This window comes from Eubalaena glacialis, chromosome X (assembly GCF_028564815.1).
Source record: "Eubalaena glacialis isolate mEubGla1 chromosome X, mEubGla1.1.hap2.+ XY, whole genome shotgun sequence".
NCBI lineage: Eukaryota > Metazoa > Chordata > Mammalia > Artiodactyla > Balaenidae > Eubalaena > Eubalaena glacialis.
Genome location: NC_083736.1, coordinates 96069999 through 96095297, shown reverse-complemented (window position 1 = coordinate 96095297; position 25299 = coordinate 96069999). Strand labels below are relative to the sequence as shown.

Genomic DNA, 25299 nt, shown 5'->3' with positions numbered 1-25299 from the left:
GTCTGTGTCTTAATGTACTGTAGATATTGCTGTTCATCTGTAGCGAAGGATCTACACATAGCGTTTTCTACTCTAGGAACTGAATGTTTGAGTGTTTGGATTATTGTACTGACAGAAGGTGGAAGCTATTTTTCTTGACGGGGAAATTAAAACTCTGTTTTTTCCAGCAAATGGCAAACTTTATACTGAATTATAGGCCAATCCAAATACTTTCCATGTAAACAGAACCCCTTCTCTAAATCACTACAGTGCTGTCCAAGACATGACTGTCCCAGCTTCCTCTCTGAAATAATTGATGTCATTAAGGCTGTTGATATCCTATACATATTGTAGCATTTAGACTTTTAAACTTTTTTATTAAGATTTTATTTTTAAAGTTCACAAGAAAATCTAGGAAAGGCAGAGATATACCCTCTCCCCCACATGCATAGTCTCCCCTATTATCAACATCCCACAAGAGAGCAGTACATTTGTTACAATTGATGAACCTACATTAACACATCATAATCATTCAAAGTTCATAGTTTACCTTAGGGTTCACTCTTGGAGTTGTACATTCTATGTTTTGGACAAATGTATAATGACATATATCCATCATTATGATATCATACAAACTATTTTCACTACCCAAAAATCCCCCTGGCAACCACTGATCTTTTTATTGTTCTCCATAGTTTTTCCTTTTCCAGAATGTCATATAGTTGGAATCATACAGTATGTACACTTTCAGATTGGCTCCTTTCATTTAGTAATATGTATTTAAGGTTTCTCCATGTTTTTTCATGGATTGATAGCTTATTTCTTTTTAGCACTGAATAATATTCCATTGTCTGAATGTACCAAGGCTTATTTATCCACTCACCTACTGAAAGACATCTTCGTTGCTTCCAAGTTTGAGCAATTGTGAACAAAGCTGCTATAAACATCTGTGAGATCTTCAAGATGGCGGAGGAGTAAGATGTGGAGATCACCTTCCTCCTCACAAGTACATCAAAAATACATCTACATGTGGAACAACATCTACTGAACGGTGGCAGAAGACCTCAGACTTCCCAAAAGGCAAGAAACTCCCCACGTACCTGGGTAGGGCAAAAGAAAAAAGAAAAACAGAGACAAAAGAATAGGGATAGGACCTGCACCTGTGGGAGGGAACTGTGAAGCAGGAAAAGTTTCCACACACTAGGAAGCCCCTTCACTGGTGGAAACGAGGTGTGGGTGGGGGGTGGGGAAGCTATGGAGCCATGGAGGAGAGCACAGCAACAGGGGTGCAGAGGGCAAAGCGGAGAGATTCCCACACAGAGGATCAGTGCCAACCAGCACTCACAAGCCTGAGAGGTTTGTCTGCTCACCCGCCAGGGCGGGTGGGCACTGGGAGCTGAGGCTCAGGTGTTGGAGGTCAGATCCTAGGGAGAGGACTGCGGTTGGCTGCGTGAACACAGCCTGAAGGGAGCTAGTGCGCCACAGTTAGCTAGGAGGGAGTCCAGGAAAAAGTCTGGACCGGCCGAAGAGGCAAGAGACCATTGTTTCGGGGTGCACAAGGAGAGGGGATTCCTTCCCTGTCTGCCTACAGAAAGCAGAGCAACACCTAAACAAGCTTCAGAGATGGGCATGAGCCACGGCTCTCAGTGTGGACACCAGAGACGGGCATGAAACGCTAACACTGCTTTTGCAGTGACCAAAAATCCTGTGTGAAAGCAAAGGTGACTAGCCACACCTCCCCTCCTGAGAGCCTGTGCAGCCTGCCACTGCCAGGATCCCGTGATCCAGGGACGACATCCCCGGGGAGAACACACGGTGTGCCTCAGGCTGTTGCAACGTCACACCGGACACTGCCGCCGCAGGCTGGCCCCACATTCCGTACCCCTCCCTCCCCCTGGCCTGAATGAGCCAGAGCCCCCTAATCAGCCGCTCCTTTAACCTCCTCCTGTCTGGGTGAAGAATAGATGCCAGAGGGCGACCTACAAACAGGGGTGGGGCCAAATCCAAAGCTGAAACCTGGAAGCTGTGCGAACAAAGAAGAGACAGGGAAATTTCTCCCAGCAGCCTCAGGAGCAGCAGATTAAATCTCCACAATCAACTGGACGTACCCTGCATCTCTGGAATACCTGAATAGGCAACGAATCATGCCAAAATTGACGCAGTGGACTTTGGGAGCAACTGTAGACTTGGGGTTTGCTGTATGCAACTGAGTAGTTTCTGATTTTTATGTTTATCTTAGTATAGTTTTTAGCACTTGTTATCATTGTTGGATTTGTTTACTGGTTTGGTTGCTGTCTTCTTTTTTACTACTTTATTTATTTTTTTATTTTAATATTATTTCTTAATACGTTTATTTTATTTTATTTATTTATTTAATTTTTTTCATCCTTTTCTTCTGAGCCATGTGGCTGGCAGTGTCTTGGTGCTCCAGCCGGGTGTCAGGCCTGAGCCTCTGAGGTGGGAGAGCCGAGTTCAGGACACTGGACCACCAGAGACCTCCCAGCCCCACATAATATCAATCAGCAAGGGCTCTCCCAGAGATCTCCATCTCAACGCTAAGACCCAGCTCCACTAAATGACCAGCAAGCTCCAGTGCGGGACACCCCATGCCAAACAACGAGCAAGACAGGAACACAAACCCACCCATTAGCAGAGAGGCTACCTAAAATCATAATGTTCACAGACACCCCAAAACACACTATCGGACATGGTCCTGCCCACCAGAAAGACAAGTTACAGCCTCATCGACCAGAACACAGACACCAGTCCCCTCCACCAGGAAGCCTACAAAACCCACTGAACCAACATTACCCACTGGGGGCAGACACCAAAGACAACGGGATCTATGAACCTGAAGCCTGCACAAAGGAGACCCCAAACACAGTAAGTTAAGCAAAATGAACAGACAGAGAAATACACAGAAGATGAAAGAGCAAGGTAAAAACCCACCAAACCAAACAAATGAAGAGGAAATAGGCAGCCTACCTGAAAAAGAATTCAGAGTAATGATAGTAAATATGATCCAAAATCTTGGAAATAGAATGGAGAAAATGCAAGAAACGTTTAACAAGGACATAGAAGAACTAAAGAGCAAACAAACAATGATGAACAACACAATAAGTGAAATTTAAAATTCTCTAGAAGAAATCAATAGCAGAATAACTGAGACAGAAGAATGGATAAGTGACCTGGAAGATAAAATAGTGGAAATAACTACCACAGAGTAGAATAAAGAAAAAGGAATGAAAAGAATTGAGGACAGTCTCAGAGACCTCTGGGACAATGTTAAACTCACCAACATTCGAATTATAGGGGTCCCAGAAGAAGAAGAGAAAAAAAAAGGGACTGAGAAAATATTTGAAGAGATTATAGTTGAAAACTTCCCTAATATGGGAAAAGAAGTAGACAATCAAGTCCAGGAGGCACAGAGAGTCCCATACAGGATAAATCCAAGGAGAAACACGTCAAGACACATGGTAATAAAACTATCAAAAATTAAATAAAAAGAAACAATATTAAAAAGCAGCAAGGGAAAAGCAACAAATAACATACAAGGGAATCCCAATAAGGGTAACAGCTGATCTTTCAGCAGAAACTCTGCAAGCTATAAGGGAGTGGCAGGACTTATTTAAAGTGACAAAAGAGAAAAACCTACAACCATGATTACTCCACCCAGGAAGGATCTCATTCAGATTCAACAGAGAAATTAAAACCTTTACAGACAAGCAAAAGCAAAGAGAATTCACCACGATCAAACCAGCTTTACAACAAATCCTAAAGGAACTTCTCTAGGCAGGAAACACAAGAGAAGGAAAAGACATACAATAACAAACCCAAAACAATTAAGAAAATGGTAATAGGAACACACATATCGATAACGACCTTAAATGTAAATGGATTAAATGCTCCAAACAAAAGACATAGACTGGCTGAATGGATGAAATAACAAGACCCGTATATATGCTGTCTAGAAGAGACCCACTTCAGACCTAGGGACACATACAGACTGAAGTGAGGGGATGGAAAAAGATATTCCATGCAAATAGAGATCAAAAGAAAGCTGGAGTAGCAATTCTCATATCAGACAAAATAGACTTTAAAGCAAAGACTATTACAAGACACAAAGACGGACACTACATAATGATCAAGGGATCAATCCAAGAAGAAGATATAACAATTGTAAATATTTATGCACCCAACATAGGAGCACCTCAATACATAAGGCAAATACTAACAGCCATAAAAGGGGAAATCGACAGTAACACAATCATAGTAGGGGAATTTGACACCCCACTTTCACCAATGGACAGGTCATCCAAAATGAAAATAAAGAAGGAAACATAAGCTTTAAATGACACATTAAACAAGAGGGACTTAATTGATATTTATAGGACATTCCATCCAAAAACAACTGAATACACTTTCTTCTCAAGTGCTCATGGAACATTCTCCAGGATAGATCATATCTTGGGTCACAAATCAAGCCTTGGTAAATTAAAGAAAATTGAAATCATATCAAGTATCTTTTCCAACCACAATGCTATGAGACTAGATATCAATTACCTGAAAAAAAACTGTAAAAAATACAAACTCACGGAGGCCAAACAATACACTACTAAATAACCAACAGATCACTGAAGAAATCAAAGAGGAAATCAAAAAATACCTGGAAACAAATGACAATGAAAACACGATGACGCAAAACCTATGGGATGCAGCAAAAGCAGTTCTAAGAGGGAAGTTTATAGCCATACAACCCTTCCTCAAGAAACAAGAAACATCTTAAATAAACCACCTAAGCTTACACCTAAAGCAATTAGAGAAAGAACAACAACAACAACAAAAAAAGAAACCAAAGTTAGCAGAACAAAAGAAATCATAAAGATAAGATCAGAAATAAATGAAAAAAAATGAAGGAAATGATTGCAAAGATCAATAAAACTAAAAGCTGGTTCTTTCAGAAGATAAACAAAATTGATAAACCATTTGCCAGACTCATCAAGAAAAAAAGTTAGAAGACTCAAATCAACAGAATTAGAAATGAAAAAGAAGTAACAACTGACACTGCAGAAATATAAAGCATCATGAGGGATTACTACAAGCAACTATATGCCAATAAAATGGACAACCTGGAAGAAATGGACAAATTCTTAGAAATGCACAACCTTCCGAGACTGAACCAGGAAGAAATAGAAAATATAAACAGACCAATCACAAACACTGAAATTGAGACTGTGATTAAAAATCTTCCAACAAATGAAAGCCCAGGACCAGATGGATTCACAGGCGAATTCTATCAAACACTTAGGGAATAGCTAAAACCTATCTTTCTCAAACTCTTCCAAAATATAGCAGAGGGAAGAACACTCCCAAACTCATTCTAAAAGGTCACCATCACCCTGACACCAAAACCAGACAATGATGCCACAGGAAAAGAAAACTACAGGCCAATATCACTGATGAACGTAGATGCAAAAATCCTCAACAAAATACTAGCAAACAGAATCCAACAACACATTAAAAGAATCATACACTGTGATTAAGTGGGGTTTATCCCAGGAATGCAAGGATTCATCAATATACACAAATCAATCAATGTGATAAACCATATTAACGAATTGAAGGAGAAAAAACATATGATCATCTCAATAGATGCAGAAAAAGCTTTCGAAAACATTCAACGCCCATCTGTGATAAAAACCCTCCAGAGAGTAGGCACAGAGGGAACCTACCTCAACATAATAAAGGCCATATGTGGCAAACCCACAGCCAACGTCGTTCTCAATGGTGAAAAACTGAAACCATTTCCAGTAAGATCAGGAACAAGACAAGGTTGCCCACTCTCACCACTATTATTCAACACGGTTTGGAAGTTTTAGCCGCAGCAATCAGAGAACAAAAAGAAATAAAAGGAATCTAAATCAGAAAAGAAGAAGTAAAGCTGTCCCTGTTTTCAGATGACACGATACTATACATAGAGAATCCTAAAGATGCTACCAGAAAACTACTAGAGCTAATCAATGAATTTGGTAAAGTAGCAGGATACAAAATTAATGCACAGAAATCTTTTGCATTCCTATACACTAATGATGAAAAATCTGAAAGGGAAATTAAGGAAACACTCCCATTTACCACTGCAACAAAGAGAATGAAATACCTAGGAATAAACCTACCTAAGGAGACAAAAGACCTGTATGCAGAAACCTATAAGACACTGATGAAAGAAATTACAGACGTTACAAACAGATGGAGAGATATACTATGTTCTTGGATTGGAAGAATCAACATTGTGAAAACGACTATACTACCCAAAGCAATCTACAGATTCAGTGCAATCCGTATCAAACTACCACTGGCATTTTTCACAGAACTAGAACAAAACTTTTCACAATTTGTATGGAAACATAAAAAACTCCGAATAGCCAAAGCAATCTTGAGAAAGAAAAATGGAGCTGGAAGAATCAGGCTCCCTGAGTTCAGACTATACTACAAAGCTATAGTAATCAAGACAGTATGGTACTGGCACTAAAACAGAAATGTAGATCAATGGAACAGGATAGAAAGCCCAGAGGTAAACCCATGCACATATGGTCACCTTATCTTTGATAAAGGTGGCAAGAATATACAATGGAGAAAAGACACCCGCTTCAATAAGTGGTGCTGGGAAAACTGGACAGCTACATATAAAAGTATGAAATTAGAACACTCCCTAACACCATACACAAAAATAAATTCAAAATGGGTTAAAGACCTAAATGTAAGGCCAGACACTATAAAACTCTTAGAGGAAAACATAGGCAGAACACTCCATGACATAAATCACAGCACTATCCTTTTTGACCCACCTCGTAGAGAAATGGAAATAAAAACAAAAATAAACAAATGGGACCTAATGAAACTTAAAAGATGTTGCACAGCAAAGGAAACCATAAACAAGATGAAAAGACAACCCTCAGAATGGGAGAAAATATTTGCAAGCGAAACAACTGACCAAAGATTAATCTCCAAAATATATACAAGCAGCTCATGCAGCTCATTATCAAAAAAACAAACAACCCAATCCAAAAATGGGCAGAAGATCTAAATAGACATTTCTCCAAAGACGATACACAGATTGCCAACAAACACGTGAAAGGATGCCCAACATCACTGATCATTAGAGAAATGCAAATCAAAACTACAATGAGGTATCACTCACACCAGTCAGAATGGCCATCATCAAAAAATCTACAAATAATAAGTGCTGGAGAGGGTGTGGAGAAAAGGGAACCCTCTTGCACTATTGGTGGGAATGTAAATTGATGCAGCCACTATGGAGAACACTACGGAGGTTCCTTAAAAAATTAAAAATATAATTACCGTATAACCTAGCAATCCCACTACTGGGCATATACCCTGAGAAAACCATAATTCAAAAAGAGTCATGTACCACAATGTTCATTGCAGCACTATTTACAATAGCCAGGACATGGAAGCAACCTAAGTGTCCATCGACCGATGAATGGATAAAGAAGATGTGGCACATACAATGGAATATTACTCGACCATAAAAAGAAATGAAATTGAGTTATTTGTAGTGAGGTGGATGAACCTAGAGTCTGTCATACAGAGTGAAGTAAGTCAGAAAGAGAAAAACAAATACCGTATGCTAACACATATATACGGAATATAAAAAAATTGGTTCTGAAGAACCTAGGGGCAGGACAGGAATAAAGACGCAGACGTGGAGAATGGACTTGAGGACATAGGGAGGGTGAAGGGTAAGCTGAGATGAAGTGAGAGAGTAGCATGGACATATATACACTACCAGATGTAAAATAGATAGCTAGTGGGAAGCAGCTGCATTGCACAGGGAGATCAGGTTGGTGCTTTGTGACCACCTAGAGGGGTGGGATGCTGAGTGTGGGAGGGAGACGCAAGAGGGATGGGATATGGGGATATATGTATATGTATAGCTGATTCACTTTGTTATACAGCAGAAACTAACACACCATTGTAAAGCAATTATACTCCAATAAAGATGTTTTAAAAAAAATCTGTGTGCAGGTTTTTGTGTGGACATGTTTTCCACTCCTTTGGGTAAATACCAAGGGCTGTAACTGCTGGATCATATGGTAAGTGTATGTTTAGTTTTGTAAGAAACTGCCAAACTGTCCTCCAGCATGACTTAACATTTAGATTTTCAGCTACTAGATTGTAATTCACAAGACCAGGTGCTGTGACTGTTTTTGCTCACCACCAAACTCCTACCTTCTAAAGCAGGGCCAGACACAAAGTCAGCAAGTATATTTGCTGAATAGATGGATGAATTAATTACCTGAATTGTGGAATCAAGAACATGTTCACAAAATTTGCAAATAAAACCAAATTAGATGAGTCTAGCATCTTAAAATACATAGTAAGAATTTTCTGTGACCCTGACAAATGGGTGAAATGTCCAGAAATGAAGCATAATAAACATTGATAGGGCAAAAGAAGTAACCATTTTCAGAAATGATTGTTAATATTATAGATGTGGTCAATGCATATTTGTACTGACTTCATGTCTAGCCACCATATTTCTAGAGGAATAGTGACAAAGTTGTGGGTGTTTAGTGAAGAAGAGAAGAATGAAGGATGTAAAAGTCAGGTCCACATGAAGACTGATTAAATGACTTGCACATAATTAATCTGGGAAAGAGGAGACTTAAAGGGTGTATGAAAGTAATCCAGATATTTAGAGGTTTGTTACATTGAATAGGGATTGCACTGGTTAGCACGTGGTATGCAGATTGCCACCATCCCAGTCCTGTCCCCACAGCAGATATCACAACACATTTTCACATTGTGACATAAACAGTAAGTTTCAATTGATTTAAATTGGCAAATGAGGTGAAACTGTCAGATATTAACTAAGCAAACAGATTTTATGCTATATATAAAATTTAAGAAAACTATTTTTATTTCTACAGCAATAGGAAGATGAAACTTTACCTTAACTTTAACATTACAGTCAATATAAACTGATCTTTCATAGGCTTAAAACACAATGCTTTCTTTCTTTTTCAATTTTTTTAAATTAATTTTTTATTGGAGTATAGTTGCTTTACAATGTTGTGTTAGTTTCTACTGTACAGCAAGATGAATCAGCTATACATACACATATATCCCCTCTTTTTGGGATTTCCTTCCCATTTAAGTCACCACAATGCATTAAGTAGAGTTCCCTGTGCTATACAGTATGTTCTCATTAGTTATCTATTTTATACATAGCAGTGCATATATGTCAATCCCTATCTCCCAGTTCCTCCCACCCCCCCCTTTCCCCCTAGGTATCCGTACATTTGTTCTCTACGTCTGTCTCTATTTCTGTTTTGCAAATAAGATCATCTATACCATTATTCTAGATTCCGTATACATGTGTTAGCATACGGTATTTGTTTTTCTCTTTCTGACTTACTTCACTCTGTATGACACTCTCTAGGTCTATCCACGTCTCTACAAATGACCCAATTTCGTTTCTTTTTATGGCTGAGTAATATTCCATTGTATATATGTACCACGTCTTCTCTATCCATTCCTCTGTTGATGGACATTTAGGAACAATTCTCATAGAGCACCTGTTGAACATTAGTGGAAGACTTCAGATACCTAAAAGGACAAGAAAAATCCCCTCACAACTGGGTAGGATGAAAGAAAGAAGGAAAAAAGGGAAGAGGAATCAAAAAAGGGACCAGCAACCCTGGCGGGAAGCTGAAAGTGAGGGGAGGTCTCCGCACTCAGAAAAACTCCCTCATGGTTGGGAAATCAGCTGAGACAGAAAAGGACCTTTGGGGGAATCAAAGGAGAATGCAGCAGAAGGTCTGTGGAAGGCAGGACAAAGTAAGAACTGCACACATGGTCTACACTGCAACTCTGTGCATTCCAGCCTGAGTCGTGAGTCGCCCGCTGGGGAGGGGGGTTGGGTGCTGGAAAGTGGGGTTTGGATCGTGGACAGAGGGAGGGGACAGCTGTTGGCTGTGAAAAGACAGCGTGAAGGGACAGGAGTAAGGAGCTCCACAACCAGGAAAGTTTGCGGAAAAAGTGCGGGACCCCATAGAAGAAAGGCGTCATTGTTCAGTGGCATGCAAGGGGTGGGGCCACTATCACACTGCTTTCTTTAAGAAAAGTGAGTGACTTCCCTGGTGGTCCATTGGTTAAGGATCCGCCTTCTAATGCAGGGGACGTGGGTTCAGTCCCTAGTCGGGGAACTAAGATCCCACATGCCGGAGAGCAACTAAGCCCAGGCATCGCAACTACTGAGCATGCGGGCCACAACTAGAGAGCCTGCGTGCAGCAACTACAAAGCCCACGCGCTCTGGAGCCCACGCACCACAGCGGAGGATCCCGCGTGCTGCAACGAAGATCCTGCGTGCCACAACTAAGACCCAACACAACCAAAAGTAAAATAAATAAATAAGTATTTTAAAAAAAGAAAAGTGAGTAACCTTACTTTGGATGTTTTACATTAGCCAACACAATTTTCAAAACATTAACTTTTACACAAACCATCATGTTATGACTTACACATTCATCTGAACAATGTTTTGCAGCATTTGCAACAACTATAAGACAACAGATCTGTAATGATCTCAAAAGAAATAAAAGTAAAATGTTGAATGTTTCAGCCTTAAGAAAATTCTTATCTTTTAAAAGAGAAAGTTTGGGTATTTTAGGGAACAATAACTTTTTGCACAGAGATGCTGAACATTGTATTCGCTTTGAATTTTTTTCTTTTGCTGACAAGTACTCTATTTTTAGAAGCTACTCACCATCATCAAAAGAGGAACTTGTATTTCTGATTTTATTTTTCTTTCAATTAAGAGAGACTTCTACAAAACCTATCGGCCATCTCTGAGGTCAGAACTAGTACCAAAATAAGGAGAGTTAGAGGTTGCAGATTTCATCATTTCATAAGAAAGAACTTTCTAGCAAAGTAAACTGTCTAAATAATGGAATGGGCTGCTTGTGAAGTCATTATTCAGAGGCTGAATGACCACAAGTCGGAGAGTTGTCAAAGGAATTCCTGTAGTAGATGAGAGGCTAGAAAAAGTTCAGGGTTCCTAAATACTTGTACATGGGCCAGCTTATCACAATCCCCTAGGGATTTCAAAGTCAGGGACTTGAAATCTATAGTTTTGATAAATCCTCTATGTGATTTTAATGTGCAGCTAAGTTCGGAAATCAGTGGATTCAATCACTCTAAAAGCCCTGCCAAAACCAAGAGTCTATATATTGAATTCTGAAGGTACCAGGGGGAAGTGGGTTTTCTATTAAAGGGGAACTTCAAAGGGTAGAAAGGCTTCAGTGAATGGGCAAGATGTAGGATACTATCCTTAGTTTTTCAGGTTCCAGAAACTTGAAAGGAGACTGATACATGCTATTCAAACTCATGATGGCCATGTGCCAATTTATCCGCTTACAATGGATAAATTGTAAACTTACAAAATTTCCATATGGATTTTAGGAACAGCTTATAAATATCTACAAAGGCACTAGCTGGAATTCTGGTAGGGACTGCACTGAATCTGTAGATCAATTTGGAGAGTATTGCCATCTTAATAATATTAAGTCTTCTGATCCACAAACATGGAATGTCTTTCCATTTATTTAGATCTTTTTAATTTCTTTCAACATTTTGTTGTTTTTAAGAGTATATGGCTTGCACTTCTTTTTATAATTACTCCTAAATATTTTGGTTTTGATGTCATTATAAATACAAATTTCAGATTCTCCTTGCAATTTATTTATTGAAGAAACCATGCTGTTTTCTGTGGAGTTCCCCTTCCCAACCTCCCAACTCTAAACTCAAGTCTTACATGTTCTTGCTTACATTCTTGTGATGTTATTTAACATCTTTGTCCTTTTTCCTAAAAATTCATAGTTATATCTAGAGGTTTGATCGGATTCAAATTTTACTTTTTTAGCAAAATACTTCATAGGCACTGCTTTGTTTTTCCATTAAGAGTCAGATGATATTTGGTTATTACTCTTGTAATGTTAGCAGACTTTGATGATCATTGCCTATATCCATTAATTCATTAGCCATTGTAAAATTCTATCATTCCTTCTGAATTTATTAGGTGGAAATCTTCTACTGAAACATTCTCCTCATGAACTATTTGGTTACACAGAGAAAGAATGTATATAAGAAAGGCAGGTTAAATGTTCAGTTCATTATTTTATTTACCAGTTTTAAAATAATGAGCTAGTTTCATAACTTTCTCCAAGTTGACAAATTACATTTTTAAGTGTCATCATGAATTCATGTATTTAAACATATTTGATATATTTCAATCCATTGTAGTTATTGTGTTTACTGATGTTCAAATTGCTTCATGTTTGGCTAGTGAGACTCTCTTCAATTTGGCTCCTAAGTCCTTTTGACACAGCCCTAGTAGTGTACCTGTATAGGGAAAAAGCCAATCATAAGTCCAGGCTGTTATCTGTGCTTCTGACCAATCAGCTATAAAACAGAGGTTCCCATGACCTCCTCCCCATTGAATTTTATTATTTGCTAGAGCGGCTCACAGATCTCAGGGAGACACTTAAGTTTACCAGTTTACTTGAGGATATGATAAAGGATACAGTAAACAGTCAGATGAAGAGCTACATAGGGCGAGGTCTGGGAGGCTCCCGGTGGAGGAGCTTCTGTCCCTGTGGAGCTGGGGTGCATCACTCTCCCAGTATGTGGATGTGTTCGCCAACCTGGAAGATCTCCAAACCCCATAATTTGGGGTATTTTTATGGAGGCTTCCTCACATAGGCATGATCAGTTATTAACTCCATTTCCAACCCCTCTCCCCTCTCTAGAGAAGTGGAAGATGGGGATGAAATTCCAAGCTTCTAGTTATGGCTTGGTCTTTCTGGAGATCAGCCCCCATCCAGAAGCCATGCAAGAACCCACCCAGAGTTGCCTCATTAGAACAAAAGATACTCCAATCACTCAGGAAATTCTAGGGGATTTAGGAGCCTTGTCAGGAACTGGGGTCAAAGACCAAATATTAGAACAAAAGATAGCATTCTTATCACTCGGGAATTTACAAGCATTTCAGGGGCTCTGTGCCAGAAACTGGGGGTAGAGACCAATACATATATTTTCTATTATCTTGGGGCTCCATAGCTTCTTTGCTATCTGGTGTGACAAGATATTCCAGATTCATCTTGGACATATCTTGCCACAGACCTAGAATCAGCCATTTCTCTAAGAAACCTTGATTCCTTTTACTGGGAAATGATATTTAGAATCTCAGTCTGGGCACTAGAGGTGCTCTTTGGTACTGGGATTTTCACTGTTTTGAACTGTTTTCAGTGAACAGAGCTTGAAAATACATGCATTTTTAAAATAATAAAACTGAGTTCATACTGATGTTTTCAATAATTGGATTATCTTCAGAGATCTTTCCTTCAGGCTATGGAAAATCTTGCAAAGCATCCCTATTCCACAAGATTATTCACATACCAAGTGATAAAAAAATTATTGTGCCACCAGAACAAATGACTTGCTTTTGGACAATGATAGGTAAATATTGACAAATTCTTACTGCCCAATTTCCTTTTTACAAATCTGTGCTACTATATTTTCTGAATAAAACATCAGATGGTCCCTTAAGTATTATTGTAAATGTGGGGACAACAGAAGAAAATACTCAAAATCAGAATTATCTGGATATATGACATGTATAGTTGCCATGTAAATACTCTAGGCCAAGGATGCCAAACACATTGCCTCATCCATGGTAGCCACCACTAACTAATCACTCTTTTCTACTGAGCTAGATGTGCCTTAGAATCTTTCACAGCACAAGTCTCCCGGAAGCCACTATAAATTAATCTGAGTGGCCAAGCAAGATGACATATACTACCATCCACGTTTAAGGCAAGCCAATGTTCTGTTATCACATTACAACTTTGTACAATTAAGACAGCAGTTGCCAAATTGGGTTCTGAGGTATACTAGTCCTGTTGACAGATGTTCAATAAACAAAAGGAATTTGTGGTCACAGAAGTTTGGTTTTTAAAAAATGCTTTCTTGACTGCAAGATTCCAAGAGGCTTTAATGTTCTAATATGCATTGTGATTCTCCAGGAAAGGAAATAGTATGCGGTGTTTATGAATTTATTTGAACCCTTCATGGAACTCTTTTTTTCATAAGCATCTTATGAACATGAAATCAGGCTTTTCTTTTATATTAATCACATTCAAATTATGTCTTCTTTAAGCCCAGATCAATGTATTTAAAACTGAATTAGGATGGGGGGCTTTTAGACATAATAGATTTCATACACTGAATGCTGATTTTTGCATGTGTGTGTCACTCTCCAAAGGTAACCTTTTCTCCAGTACCTAGAGACAATTTTGGTTTAGTCTCCAACCTACTGACTACAGTATGATTCTTGCTTTGGTAGAAAAGTGGTGTTTGGGTGTGTGTGGAGGCGTGTGTGTGTGTGTGTGTAACTGTGTTACAAGGATAGGATTATATTATTTCATTATGCATGGAAGCATCATTGATGGAGGGCATGGTTTGACAGATCTCAATGATGGATCATTTAGAATAGTCCAGTCCAAGAGCCACAAAACCTACAGCTGGTATTTTGAAACTTTGAGCTATCCACCTTGTGCTGTTCCCTCCTAACTAGTGGTAGTCATGTTGCTTCTATTCTACGTGGATGGTAGTTGCTTTTCAAGTAGCCTCTAGAGACTCTTTTAATATAGGATTTGTTTAGGAGTCTTTGGGCTAACATAGGATTTTGCTTAATCCTAAGGATTAATTAATTAATCCCTAAGGATTCCAACATTCTGCAAATATGTAATGCCTTCAGCAGTTATGAGCTTCTGACTACAGAGCTGGGTATCCAAGCCTAGCAATTAAAAGGCCCTTAAAACTTGCAAATAGGTTTGGGGAGATTCTCAGAGATGACTAAACTGTTGGAAAATAGCATCTATGAGAAAAGGACAAAAAAATCTAGATTCACATAAAGATGAGACTCTAATTTGAAGGACTGTTATTTTGAGCAGTTCACAAAACAGTTCAATACAGTGCAGAAAGAAAACATTGGAACATCAACATGTTTGGTTTTTTTGTCATTCTTTTAAAATTTCTGTGTTGGAGTATTTTCAATGTATATGTATTATAATGTATATATAAAATAGATATGCACAGTAAGACATGTATAAAATCTATAAATACATATATGGGGGCCCATGCTCAGAAGTTTTCTTTTATCACAGATAAGAATGTGTGAGTAAAAAATTTCTTTAAAGGATTATGTGCATTTCTTCTCCAACGGAAGAGTGTTTTAGTGTGTTTGTGTAGCGGGTAGGACTGGTTTAAATAGGAGCACATTCATATTCAACAAATATTTTCTGAGCATGTCCTATGTAACAAGCATTGCCCTAGGCTCTGCAGGTATGGTGGTGAATCTAAACGGTCACAGTCCTTGACTTTATAGTGCAATATAGTATAGTGGAGGAAGGCAGTTATCAAGCAAATAATCATACATTTAAATATCTCATCATAAAGACAAGCTACAGAATGGGAGAAAATATTTGCAAATGATATGACCAATAAAGGGTTAATATCCAAAATATATAAACAGCTCATACAATTCAACATCAAAAAATCAAACAACCCAATCCAAAAATGGGCAGAAGACCTGAATAGACATTTTTCCAAAGAAGATATTCAGGTAGCCAACAGGCACATGAAAAGATGCTCAACATCACTAATCATCAGAGAAATGCAAATTAAAGTCACAACGAGATATCACCTCACACCTGTCAGAATGGCTATCATCAAAATGAACACAAATGACGAATATTGGAGAGGATGTGGAGAAAAGGGAACTCTCGTCCATTGTTGGTGAGAATGTAAATTGGTGCAACCACTGTGAAAAACAGTATGGAGGTTTCTCAAAAAACTAAAAATAGAACTACCATATGACCCAGCAATTCCACTCCTGGGCACATATCCAAAAAGAAGGGAAAACACTAATTCAAAAAGATGCACACACCCCAATGTTCATAGCAACATTATTTACAATTGCCAAGATATGGAAGCAACCTAAGTGTAAGTGTCCATCAACAGATGAATGGACAAACAAGATGCGGTGTATATATATACATATATATATATATATAATATATATATAGGAATACTACTCAGCTGTAAAAAAGAATGAAATTTTGCCATTCGCAACAACATAGGTGGACTTGGAGGGTATTATGCTAAGTGAAATAAGTCAGACAGAAAAAGACAAATACCGTATGATATCACTTATATGTGGAATCTAAAAAATGAAACCAACCAGTGAATATAATAAAAAAAAAGAAAAGCAGACTCACAGAGAGAACAAACTAGTGGTTACCAGTGGGGAGAGGGAAGAAGGAAGCGGCAAGATGGGGGTAAGGGATTAAGAGGTACAAACTATTATGTATAAAATAAGCTACAAGGATATATTTTACAACACGGGGAATTTAACCAATATTTTATAATAACTATAAATGGAGTATAACCTTTAAAATTGTGAATCACTATGTTGTACACCTGTAACTTATACAATATTGTATATCAACTATACTTCAATTTAAAAAATTTTTTTAATAAATTTATTTATTTTTATTTATTTATTTTTGGCTGTGTTGGGTCTTCGTTTCTGTGCGAGGGCTTTCTCTAGTTGCGGCAAGTGGGGGCCACTCTTCATCGCGGTGCGCGGGCCTCTCACTGTCGCGGCCTCTCTTGTTGGCGGAGCACAGGCTCCAGATGCGCAGGCTCAGTAGTTGTGGCTCACGGGCCCAGTTGCCCCGCGGCATGTGGGATCTTCCCGGACCAGGGCTCGAACCCGTGTCCCCTGCATTGGCAGGCAGATTCTTAACCACTGCGCCACCAGGGAAGCCCCCCAAAATTTTTTTAATTAAAAAATTTTTAAATAAATATCTCATCATAAACTGCTAAGTATTACAAAGAAAAGTACAGCAGGCTATATAGGAGGCTACAAGAGAATAAATTGGGGCACTTACTCTATTCTGGGGCTGAGGTTACCCTGAGAAAGTGACATTTAAGCTGGGGTTTATGGAATTGACTGAGTGGTTGACTTGGGAAGAGGCAGAAAGAGCGTGGCCTAGGTAGAGGGAGGGTGCGTGAGGGCCATGACGGGGCACGTGGAGAGTGAGGCATAGTGCCACTTTAGGGACGGGTTATCAGACAACAGGGAAGCTTCAAAGATGAATCTGCCTGACAGAGATGGAGTGCAGGCTAAATGACCCCAGGAGCTCCACCCTCCTTTGATTTCAGGGGAAAAAATCATGAATTAGTTGGAGGAACCAGAGGGGCACAGGGGACAAAAAGAAATGACTGGTTGGGTGGCTAGGCACAATTGGAACATTGCATTCTACCCCAGCAACATTTCTGGGAACCTCAGATAATGCTCTTAGGATGGCCCTCTAGAACAGTAACCTGTAAGGGTAAATGGCAGTGTGTCTTCTATGCCTGAGCTACAGATGTGAACCTTTCCTTTTGGATTGCCATGAGAATTTCATGAGCAGTAGCCAGCTAGAGGGCCTAGTAATGTTTCGTGATCATGTGTTTCCCTGAGTTATTTTAAACAAGAGTGTGTATGTGCTATCCTCTTGGCAAAAGCAGAGGGTTTGGAGGTAGGATAAATGAGGTAGGTCGAAGAGTAATTGCCAGAAATGGGGTTGTGGCTACAGAGGAGCTAAGTGGGAGAGCAATATTTGACGGTCCATTGTCGCTGTGCCTACTGATCTTCGAGGGGAGAGGAGGAGGACAAAGGAGACCAGGGTTGGACACTGATCATGAAAGAAGTGTGAGCGAGCCAGGGAGTGCTCTCGACGCGCGAGGGCGGGAGGCGTCTACCCCGGGTCCCTGGCGCCGAAAAAGGGGCGCGAGGAGGCGGTGCGGGCCCCGCCCCCTCCCCTGGCGGGCGCGGGCGCGAGACGCTGCGCGGCGGCAGCAGCGGGCGCGAGCGGCAGCTGTCAGGCCACCTAGGTCCAAGCTGCACTTGCCGCCTCGTTGAGGACGAGGAGGCGGTAGGAGCAGTGACGGTGTCGCCGAAGAGCCGGACTGCCGGCACGCAGAGCTGACCGGCCTGGCCCCCGCGGCCCTCTCCCGCCTCTCTCCCATTGTGTTGGGTAAGGTGCCGGTGCGGGGGCAGCGAGAGTGGCTTAGCGGCCAGAGGACGCGGGAGGCCAGAAGGCGGGAGGCCCGGGGGCAGAGGGAGAGAGAGAGGTCTGGGTGATCCCCCGGGGGCAGTTGCACCTTGGGAAAGGGGCCTAGGCGCCGCAGGGTCGGAGTTGGGGGGTGGGTGGGTGACGGTGGAGGGGGGCGTTGCTGAGTAATCAAGAGCAGCTGCCAAAGCCCGGCAGAGAGGCGCAGGGCTCTGTGGGGAGCGGGCGTGGCTCAGTGCGCATGCGCCACAGCCGCTGGTTCTCAGCTGGGGGCGAGGTGAGACAACCTGGGTCCGAGGTAGTTGGAACTATGCGTGACATATCACTTTCTGGGTCCCCGATGCTAACAGTACCCCTGTCATGGAGATGCCAGCGTTCCCAGCCTCCTAAGGAAGCTTCTTTTCCCTGTACCCTGCTCACTTAATGTCACCCAAACCTTACCTATTCGTCTCCAGGCGGTCTACTCAGGAAGAAGTGACCTGTGGACAGTGCCAAATTGCTATCTAGTGTGCCTTCGGGCTCACAGCCCCAGAGCTGTCGTTGTGAGGAGTGAAAGGTTGGAGGTGAAATTCCACATTGGACGCTTCTAGTTGCATGTAGGATATAAATATGGGCATAAATGTAGGAATATGCATGACAGCTGCGGCATGACAGCTGTGGCATTTGCACTCAGAGTATAGATGTAGCTGATAACTTGTTAGCTCTACAAAATGAATCCAGTGCGTCAGAGGGCTTCCCTGCTACGGAACCCTCCCCCAGCCCCAGCCCCACGCATCAGGTTGTATTGGAAACAATCTACACCATTTAAGGTAGAGGGTCTCAAAATCCAATCATTTCTTATTTGTATTGATTTTTACGTAGATTAAAGAAAGCCCCACCCAGTTCTCCAGTGCAGTATTTCCAAATATTGTTCCAGGAATCAACAGCGAGTTGAAGAGCCTCAACCGGTGTGTCACCATAAGATGGGCTTTCCCCACAGCTCTAACTACGGCTCCTCGCCTGTGCAGATTGCCACCAGGGCCACTCTCACCCACTGCCTAGCCCTCCCCTGTTTCTCTTCCCCCACCCTTAGCCCTGTAGTACACAGCCCTCTCAAAACTTGCTCCCAAACAATCTGCACTATGGATTTGAGCATCATTCTACCCATGGCAACCGAACTGGTGTTGCCAGTTTGCTTTTCTTTTTCATCATTATCACACTAAAATGTACTATTTTCAAAGGTTCAACCTCCTTCTTATCATTGTACTGCCTCCTCCGTCACCTCCGTCCCCACCCCCAAGCATCCCCAACTAAACACAGTAATTTTAATAAGCCTGTGTGGGTGCAGACACAGCAAATTCAGAAAGTTTCAAGTGTGTTGAAGAACAAAGAAAGCTAGGGAGTATCAGTTATATCAATTTCTAATTCACCTTACTGTCCAAGACGTAGACCCTAATTGGGAAAAAAAAGTGAATAAACTATCCTTAGAGAATGATTGTTACTCTGTTTTGGGGAGTGGGGTAGGAAAGGGGAATGGCATCTCTGGGATATTTGAATCATTTAAAGCCAGATCTTTCTCTGAATAGGATCAAAATTAGAATAAACATTTTAGTCCAAATCCTAACCTGATATGGGATCCTTAAGGGAGTTGACTTTCCTATTAAATGTACTTAGGGTTATCAAAGAATTCCTTTGCCTACTTAATGCTATCTTCTTTTAAGTTTTGATTTAAATTTGGCATATTTTGGGGGAGAAAAAAAATTGTCTGGTTTGCTTTTGTACTGTGCTAGTTCTTTTTAATTTAAGTATGTACTAAAGGATATCACACTCAAATGAGGATGATGATGATGGTGATGATGGGGATGTCAGCAGCCACTGTAAACATAATGTGGAGATAATTATTCTGCTCTTGTTTTTGGTGGGAGTGGAGAAATTTATATATTTATTTTTTAAATGTGAAGGGAGATGAAGGGAAACTGGAGCATTTCCACTGGCTTTCAACAGGTGGAATTCCTGTTAAGTCCCATCTAGAAAGTGATCCAGATAAGTCCATAACTTCTGCTCTTTAGTCACCTTGTAAATAATAATATTTGGATACCTTACAGAACTGTGGATCTGTTGTACCTGTGCATCAATTCAGAGGCATTAGTTCTGGGTACTTATCTAATTAATAAACAAATATTTATTGATTATCCATATGGAGGACTCTGGTGCTGCATGAAGGGGCTTCAAAGACACATACAAACAAGGGCCTTATGATCCAGGAATTTAGAATTTGGTTGTGCAGGAAAAAAAGATTTTGTTAACAAAATAATACAGTATAATGATACTATTTCAACTGTAAACTATGAGATCTGAAGCTTATATGTGAATTTATAAACTCCTTGAGGGTAAGACCTTGCCTTAAACATGTATGATTTCCAACAGGGTCTACATTCAGTGGGTGCTCAAGCGATGGCGCTTTGCAAAGTAGATTAGGTAGGGAGAAACTAGAGGCAGGGACAGAAGAGCCAGGAAGCTTTCACAGTAGATTAGATACAAGGAGATGTGGACCAAAATGAGGATGGTAGCAGAAGACTGGAAAAGTATATTGCAAAGAAAAATCGTCAGGATTTAGTGACTGAAAGCAAGGAGACAAGCCTAACTGTATTCATTTTTACCTCCAGCAAATAAATGGGAGTTGGAGACAGCAGAGGAAAGTGTAGGGTCACCTTAGTAAGGACACAGCACACAATAGGCACTCAAATGTTTTCTCAAGCATCAATTGCAGGATTGGACAAGAAGACCCTTAAGGTCCCTCCAACGCTGAGATTCTGTGGTATATGCAAATGCTCAAAACTTTTGGGGAACAAGGCATTCTCAGATATGGAAGAAAGAGAAAAGGAAGAATTGTTATCCTCCCACTGGCAGGCGCTTTCTGAGAAAGGTTAATATTGAGTCACAAGGCCCCCACCAGTGAATGAAAGGAGGTGGAGAGCAAGAGGAACAAAAATCCCAAACTAAAAATTTCAGTAAGTGCTTACAAATCTTTGCAAACTTCATAAGTTGTTTCCTCCCAAATCCTGTGAGTTAAGTAGGGCAGGTATTACGAGCTCTATTTTTATATAGGAATAAACACAGCAAGATTAAGTGACCTGTCCAAGTTCATAAAATCAATGAATGGGAAAGCAGTGATGAAGACTGTCCTGATTGCTGCCAGCCCAGTGCACTTGACACTGAACTGCATTGTTCTTCCCTGGTATAGACCCTATGCACCCAGAAGTTATGTGTGCACATGACCAAATAGGGGATGCACGAGCAAAGGCAGCAATATCTCAGATAGTTATTAATACTTCATTATTCCTGGAGCCGAGTATTTGGTTTCCATATTCACTCAGTCCTTGACCCGTCATTTGCGTTTATCCGCAGCAGCCGGGAAAGTAGAGTTAGTGAGCCGTTTAATGATATGGACACCTGTTTGCTAGGAACTTAAGGAAGCTCACTTGGCATGGGCGTGTAATACTGTCAATATTGTGCCCAAGTTTGTACTTCCTTCAAGTGAGAGTTCAAGAGTTCTGCTCTGTAAAATTATCCTACAGACCAATATAAAAAAGAAGTGTGCTAACACTTGGTTCATCTCCATTTAAAGAAATGTTTGTTACTTGAGCTAGTTCCAAAGACAGCAATTTGAGAGCAGAAGAAAAAACAGGACAAAAATCAGGAATTGTAGGAAACTTGAAAATTTTTTTAGAATAGATATAGACCAAGAAGGAGGATAAAACCTATCAGTTTAAAAGACATTATTTAAATTCATAATTACTGATTTAGATCTCTAATGAATCCCTTATTATATGCTTTTTCTACATTTGAAAAAAATAACATGAGATTGTTAAGCAGCAGAGATTTCTTAAAAGCTTCTTTATTCCTCAGTAAGAAAGAACACTCAGCAAATGTAGGAACTGTTTTTTCTTTTTAGAACAGTACTCTTGATGCTGCTGAAATAAGACACTTGCCATAATTAACTATAATTTTAAATGAAGTTGTGTTTGAATTTAATAAAGCCAGTTAAATGCTAAAACCTGTGTTCAAGACAGATGACTGAAATTAATGAGTAAAATAATTAGCCAAGATTATATATTGTAAACAAGGAGTCCCCAAACATATTTTTTCTTCTCTGATCTTGTGGAATCAGTTGCAGAGACACCCTCAAGGCTGAGTGCATTAATAACTTTCTTGGAGATGGGAACATTGGTAGGTAGAAAGGTAAGGAGTTTCATCTCTGACTTAGAATTTCAACATATCTTAGACTCCTCTGTGCTTTCTCTTTCCTGAATATCATCTATTGTGAATATCATCTACTTTCTTTGATTTACTTTTACTTTGAATGGAAAGCTCAATAGAGAGACAATATAAAACTTTAAAAAATCATATAAAGTACACTCAAGTTAGGACAAGTTAAAGTCCATGCAATAAAATTATTTTGTCCATGTTAGGTATTTGTAGTATTTGAACTCTCAAGTATATTTGTGAAAAGCATCCTCTGTAGGTAAGTTGAGGTTGGTCTGTTTTTTTTTTTCCTGACTTGAGTATATTTATATATAGATAGCCTTAACTTTATTTTACATAAATTTTTATAAATAATGTTTCCCAATCTGTTTTTTAGAATCCTAAAAAGAAAGAATATAGCAACAACAAGAAAAAGACTAAGATTGTGACAAAGACCCAACTGGGTAGGTTTACATTTTATTCTCAACTAGGTAGGTATATATGTTATATGTTTTTATTTGATCATCATTGTTGAGTTCCCACAATGGACCTCGTTTGAAAGAACCTAACAAAATCTAGTACAAGGTAGTTGTTCAGTAAACATTTGATCTTTTTATTTTAAGATGCATTCTAGGTATTTCATGTATAGAATGTGGAGGTAACAAGAAGGATACTGTATAATTATTAGCTCTTTAGAGTTTACAGTATGTTTTCATTGGTGTTATTATGGAATTAGAACCTAAATCCAGAAATTAATAAGCTATTCAAGATTTTCTTCTTCAATGATAGCTGTTATAATGATACCAATCAACAATCATCAACTTGAGTGCCATTGTTCCATGAAGAAAAGATTATGGAAGATCTTTTACTTGTGAGGGTATCCATATCAATGCAAGTATAATGGGGCAAATGCCTGAAGAAACCTGATCTTTTTCTCTTTTCCAAGTTCTGGGGTCCAATGTAATTCTAACCTAAACCTCTACTAACAGAATCAAGATTCCAGCTTACACAGCTTTCTCTCCTCAACAGTTCTTGGGTCCATCAGGAACAGACTTCAAACCCCTCTAATCAATTTCATACTCTTTGCCTCTTGTTTGGAACTGTCCAAACCAGAAGCTAATACGTTACACATTTGAGTAGCATTCCTGTTCTAGGCTTTCTCCCCTAGAATAGGGTCAGAACTGAACCAGATTACAGCACCATCTGCCAGTCCATTTATGCATGGCATTCAGCCATTTTCCTGGCACAGGCAAGAGACTTCAGAAAAACAAGACATATTTTCTCCCTTATGGAAAAAGAGTTTTATTCCTTCTGCTGTACTATATCATTTAATGAGCATGAATTAAGAGAATTTAAATAATAAGGCCTTGTAATTCAGAGAAATTTACTATGAAGTTGATTTCAGTTTCAGGTTTAACTGTTTTCCCTTCTACTTTTTCTTTTATTTTCAGGTTCTCTTGGTTATAAACTCTTCTCCATCTGGTGCTACAACAATGAGTGGGAAATCCCTGCTCTTAAAGGTCATTCTCTTGGGTGATGGTGGAGTTGGGAAAAGCTCGCTCATGAACCGTTATGTAACCAATAAATTTGACTCCCAGGCTTTTCACACCATAGGGGTAGAGTTCTTAAATCGAGACCTGGAGGTAGATGGACGTTTTGTAACTCTCCAGATCTGGGACACTGCAGGGCAGGAACGCTTCAAGAGCCTTAGGACACCCTTCTACAGGGGAGCAGACTGCTGCCTCTTGACTTTCAGCGTGGATGACCGGCAGAGCTTTGAGAACCTTGGTAATTGGCAGAAAGAATTCATCTACTACGCAGATGTGAAAGACCCTGAGCACTTCCCCTTTGTAGTTCTGGGTAACAAAGTAGACAAAGAGGATAGGCAAGTGACTACTGAGGAGGCACAGGCCTGGTGCATGGAGAATGGAGATTACCCTTATCTAGAAACAAGTGCCAAAGATGATACTAATGTGACAGTGGCCTTTGAAGAAGCTGTCAGGCAGGTGTTAGCTGTAGAGGAACAGCTGGAGCATTGCATGTTAGGTCACACTATTGACTTGAACAGTGGTTCCAAAGCAGGATCTTCATGCTGTTAGAAGTGGGAAGCCTTTTAAAAGTGTGCCCCAACTGGTCAGTCAGTAGTGTAAGAATAACTGTGCCCCTCTAAGACTGCACACACATACAAAAGGGTAAGAGATAAGGTTATGATTGTAAATCAGAGCCTTTCAAATTGAAGTTGTAGAGCGATTTAAAAAAAAAAAAGCTTTATCAAGCCAAGTGTATTTTGCGTGATTTCTGCTATTTCCTTCTTGTGTGTTTCAGGACATTTCAGAAAGCTTTAGTTCTGAAAGATTTAGATATTTTTCAAATCACAGTTTAAACTTAGAACCCAGCCGCATGAAGGAGTTAAAGAGCTACAGCTATCCCTTAAAGCATTCCATTAATCAACTAACAAATGTCACCATCAACTCTTGCCAAGCAGTTTCTGACATGTCTGCCAAAGGGGAAAAAAATAAGACTCTCTGAGTCGTATTACAATAAAGATTATAATGCAAACTAGGATGTCCTAAGCTTGAATTATAAAGAGGTTGTAATGATTAGGAATGCAAAAGTATAATGATGTACACTGCCTTGTTTAAATCCTTATATATGGTTTGCTCCCATCTGAGCTTTTCAAAAAAATACCATCTCAATAAGAGATACACTAATGACACTGGAGATTTATTATACTCCTTGTGTTTGAAGTAACAGGGTCCTAGTGAATGGATTATATTTAAATATGCCAACTACCCTTGCAAATAAAAGGTTGGTCTGCTTTCACTTCATTAGTCTACTTTTGCTGCACAGGGATGTTGCTTCTCTGACAACCTCTTATCAATTTAGCAATGC

At 39.8% G+C, this 25299-nt stretch overlaps 1 protein-coding gene across 1 annotated transcript; it reads left to right on the top strand.

The window, feature by feature from the left end:
* The first annotated feature begins 23900 nt into the window (after positions 1-23900).
* On the top strand, positions 23901-24583 carry RAB9B (RAB9B, member RAS oncogene family). The gene has a single exon (XM_061179043.1). The coding sequence runs from the start codon at positions 23901-23903 to the stop codon at positions 24504-24506; it is 606 nt and encodes a 201-aa protein (XP_061035026.1). The 3' UTR covers positions 24507-24583.
* The last annotated feature ends 716 nt before the right edge of the window (positions 24584-25299 follow it).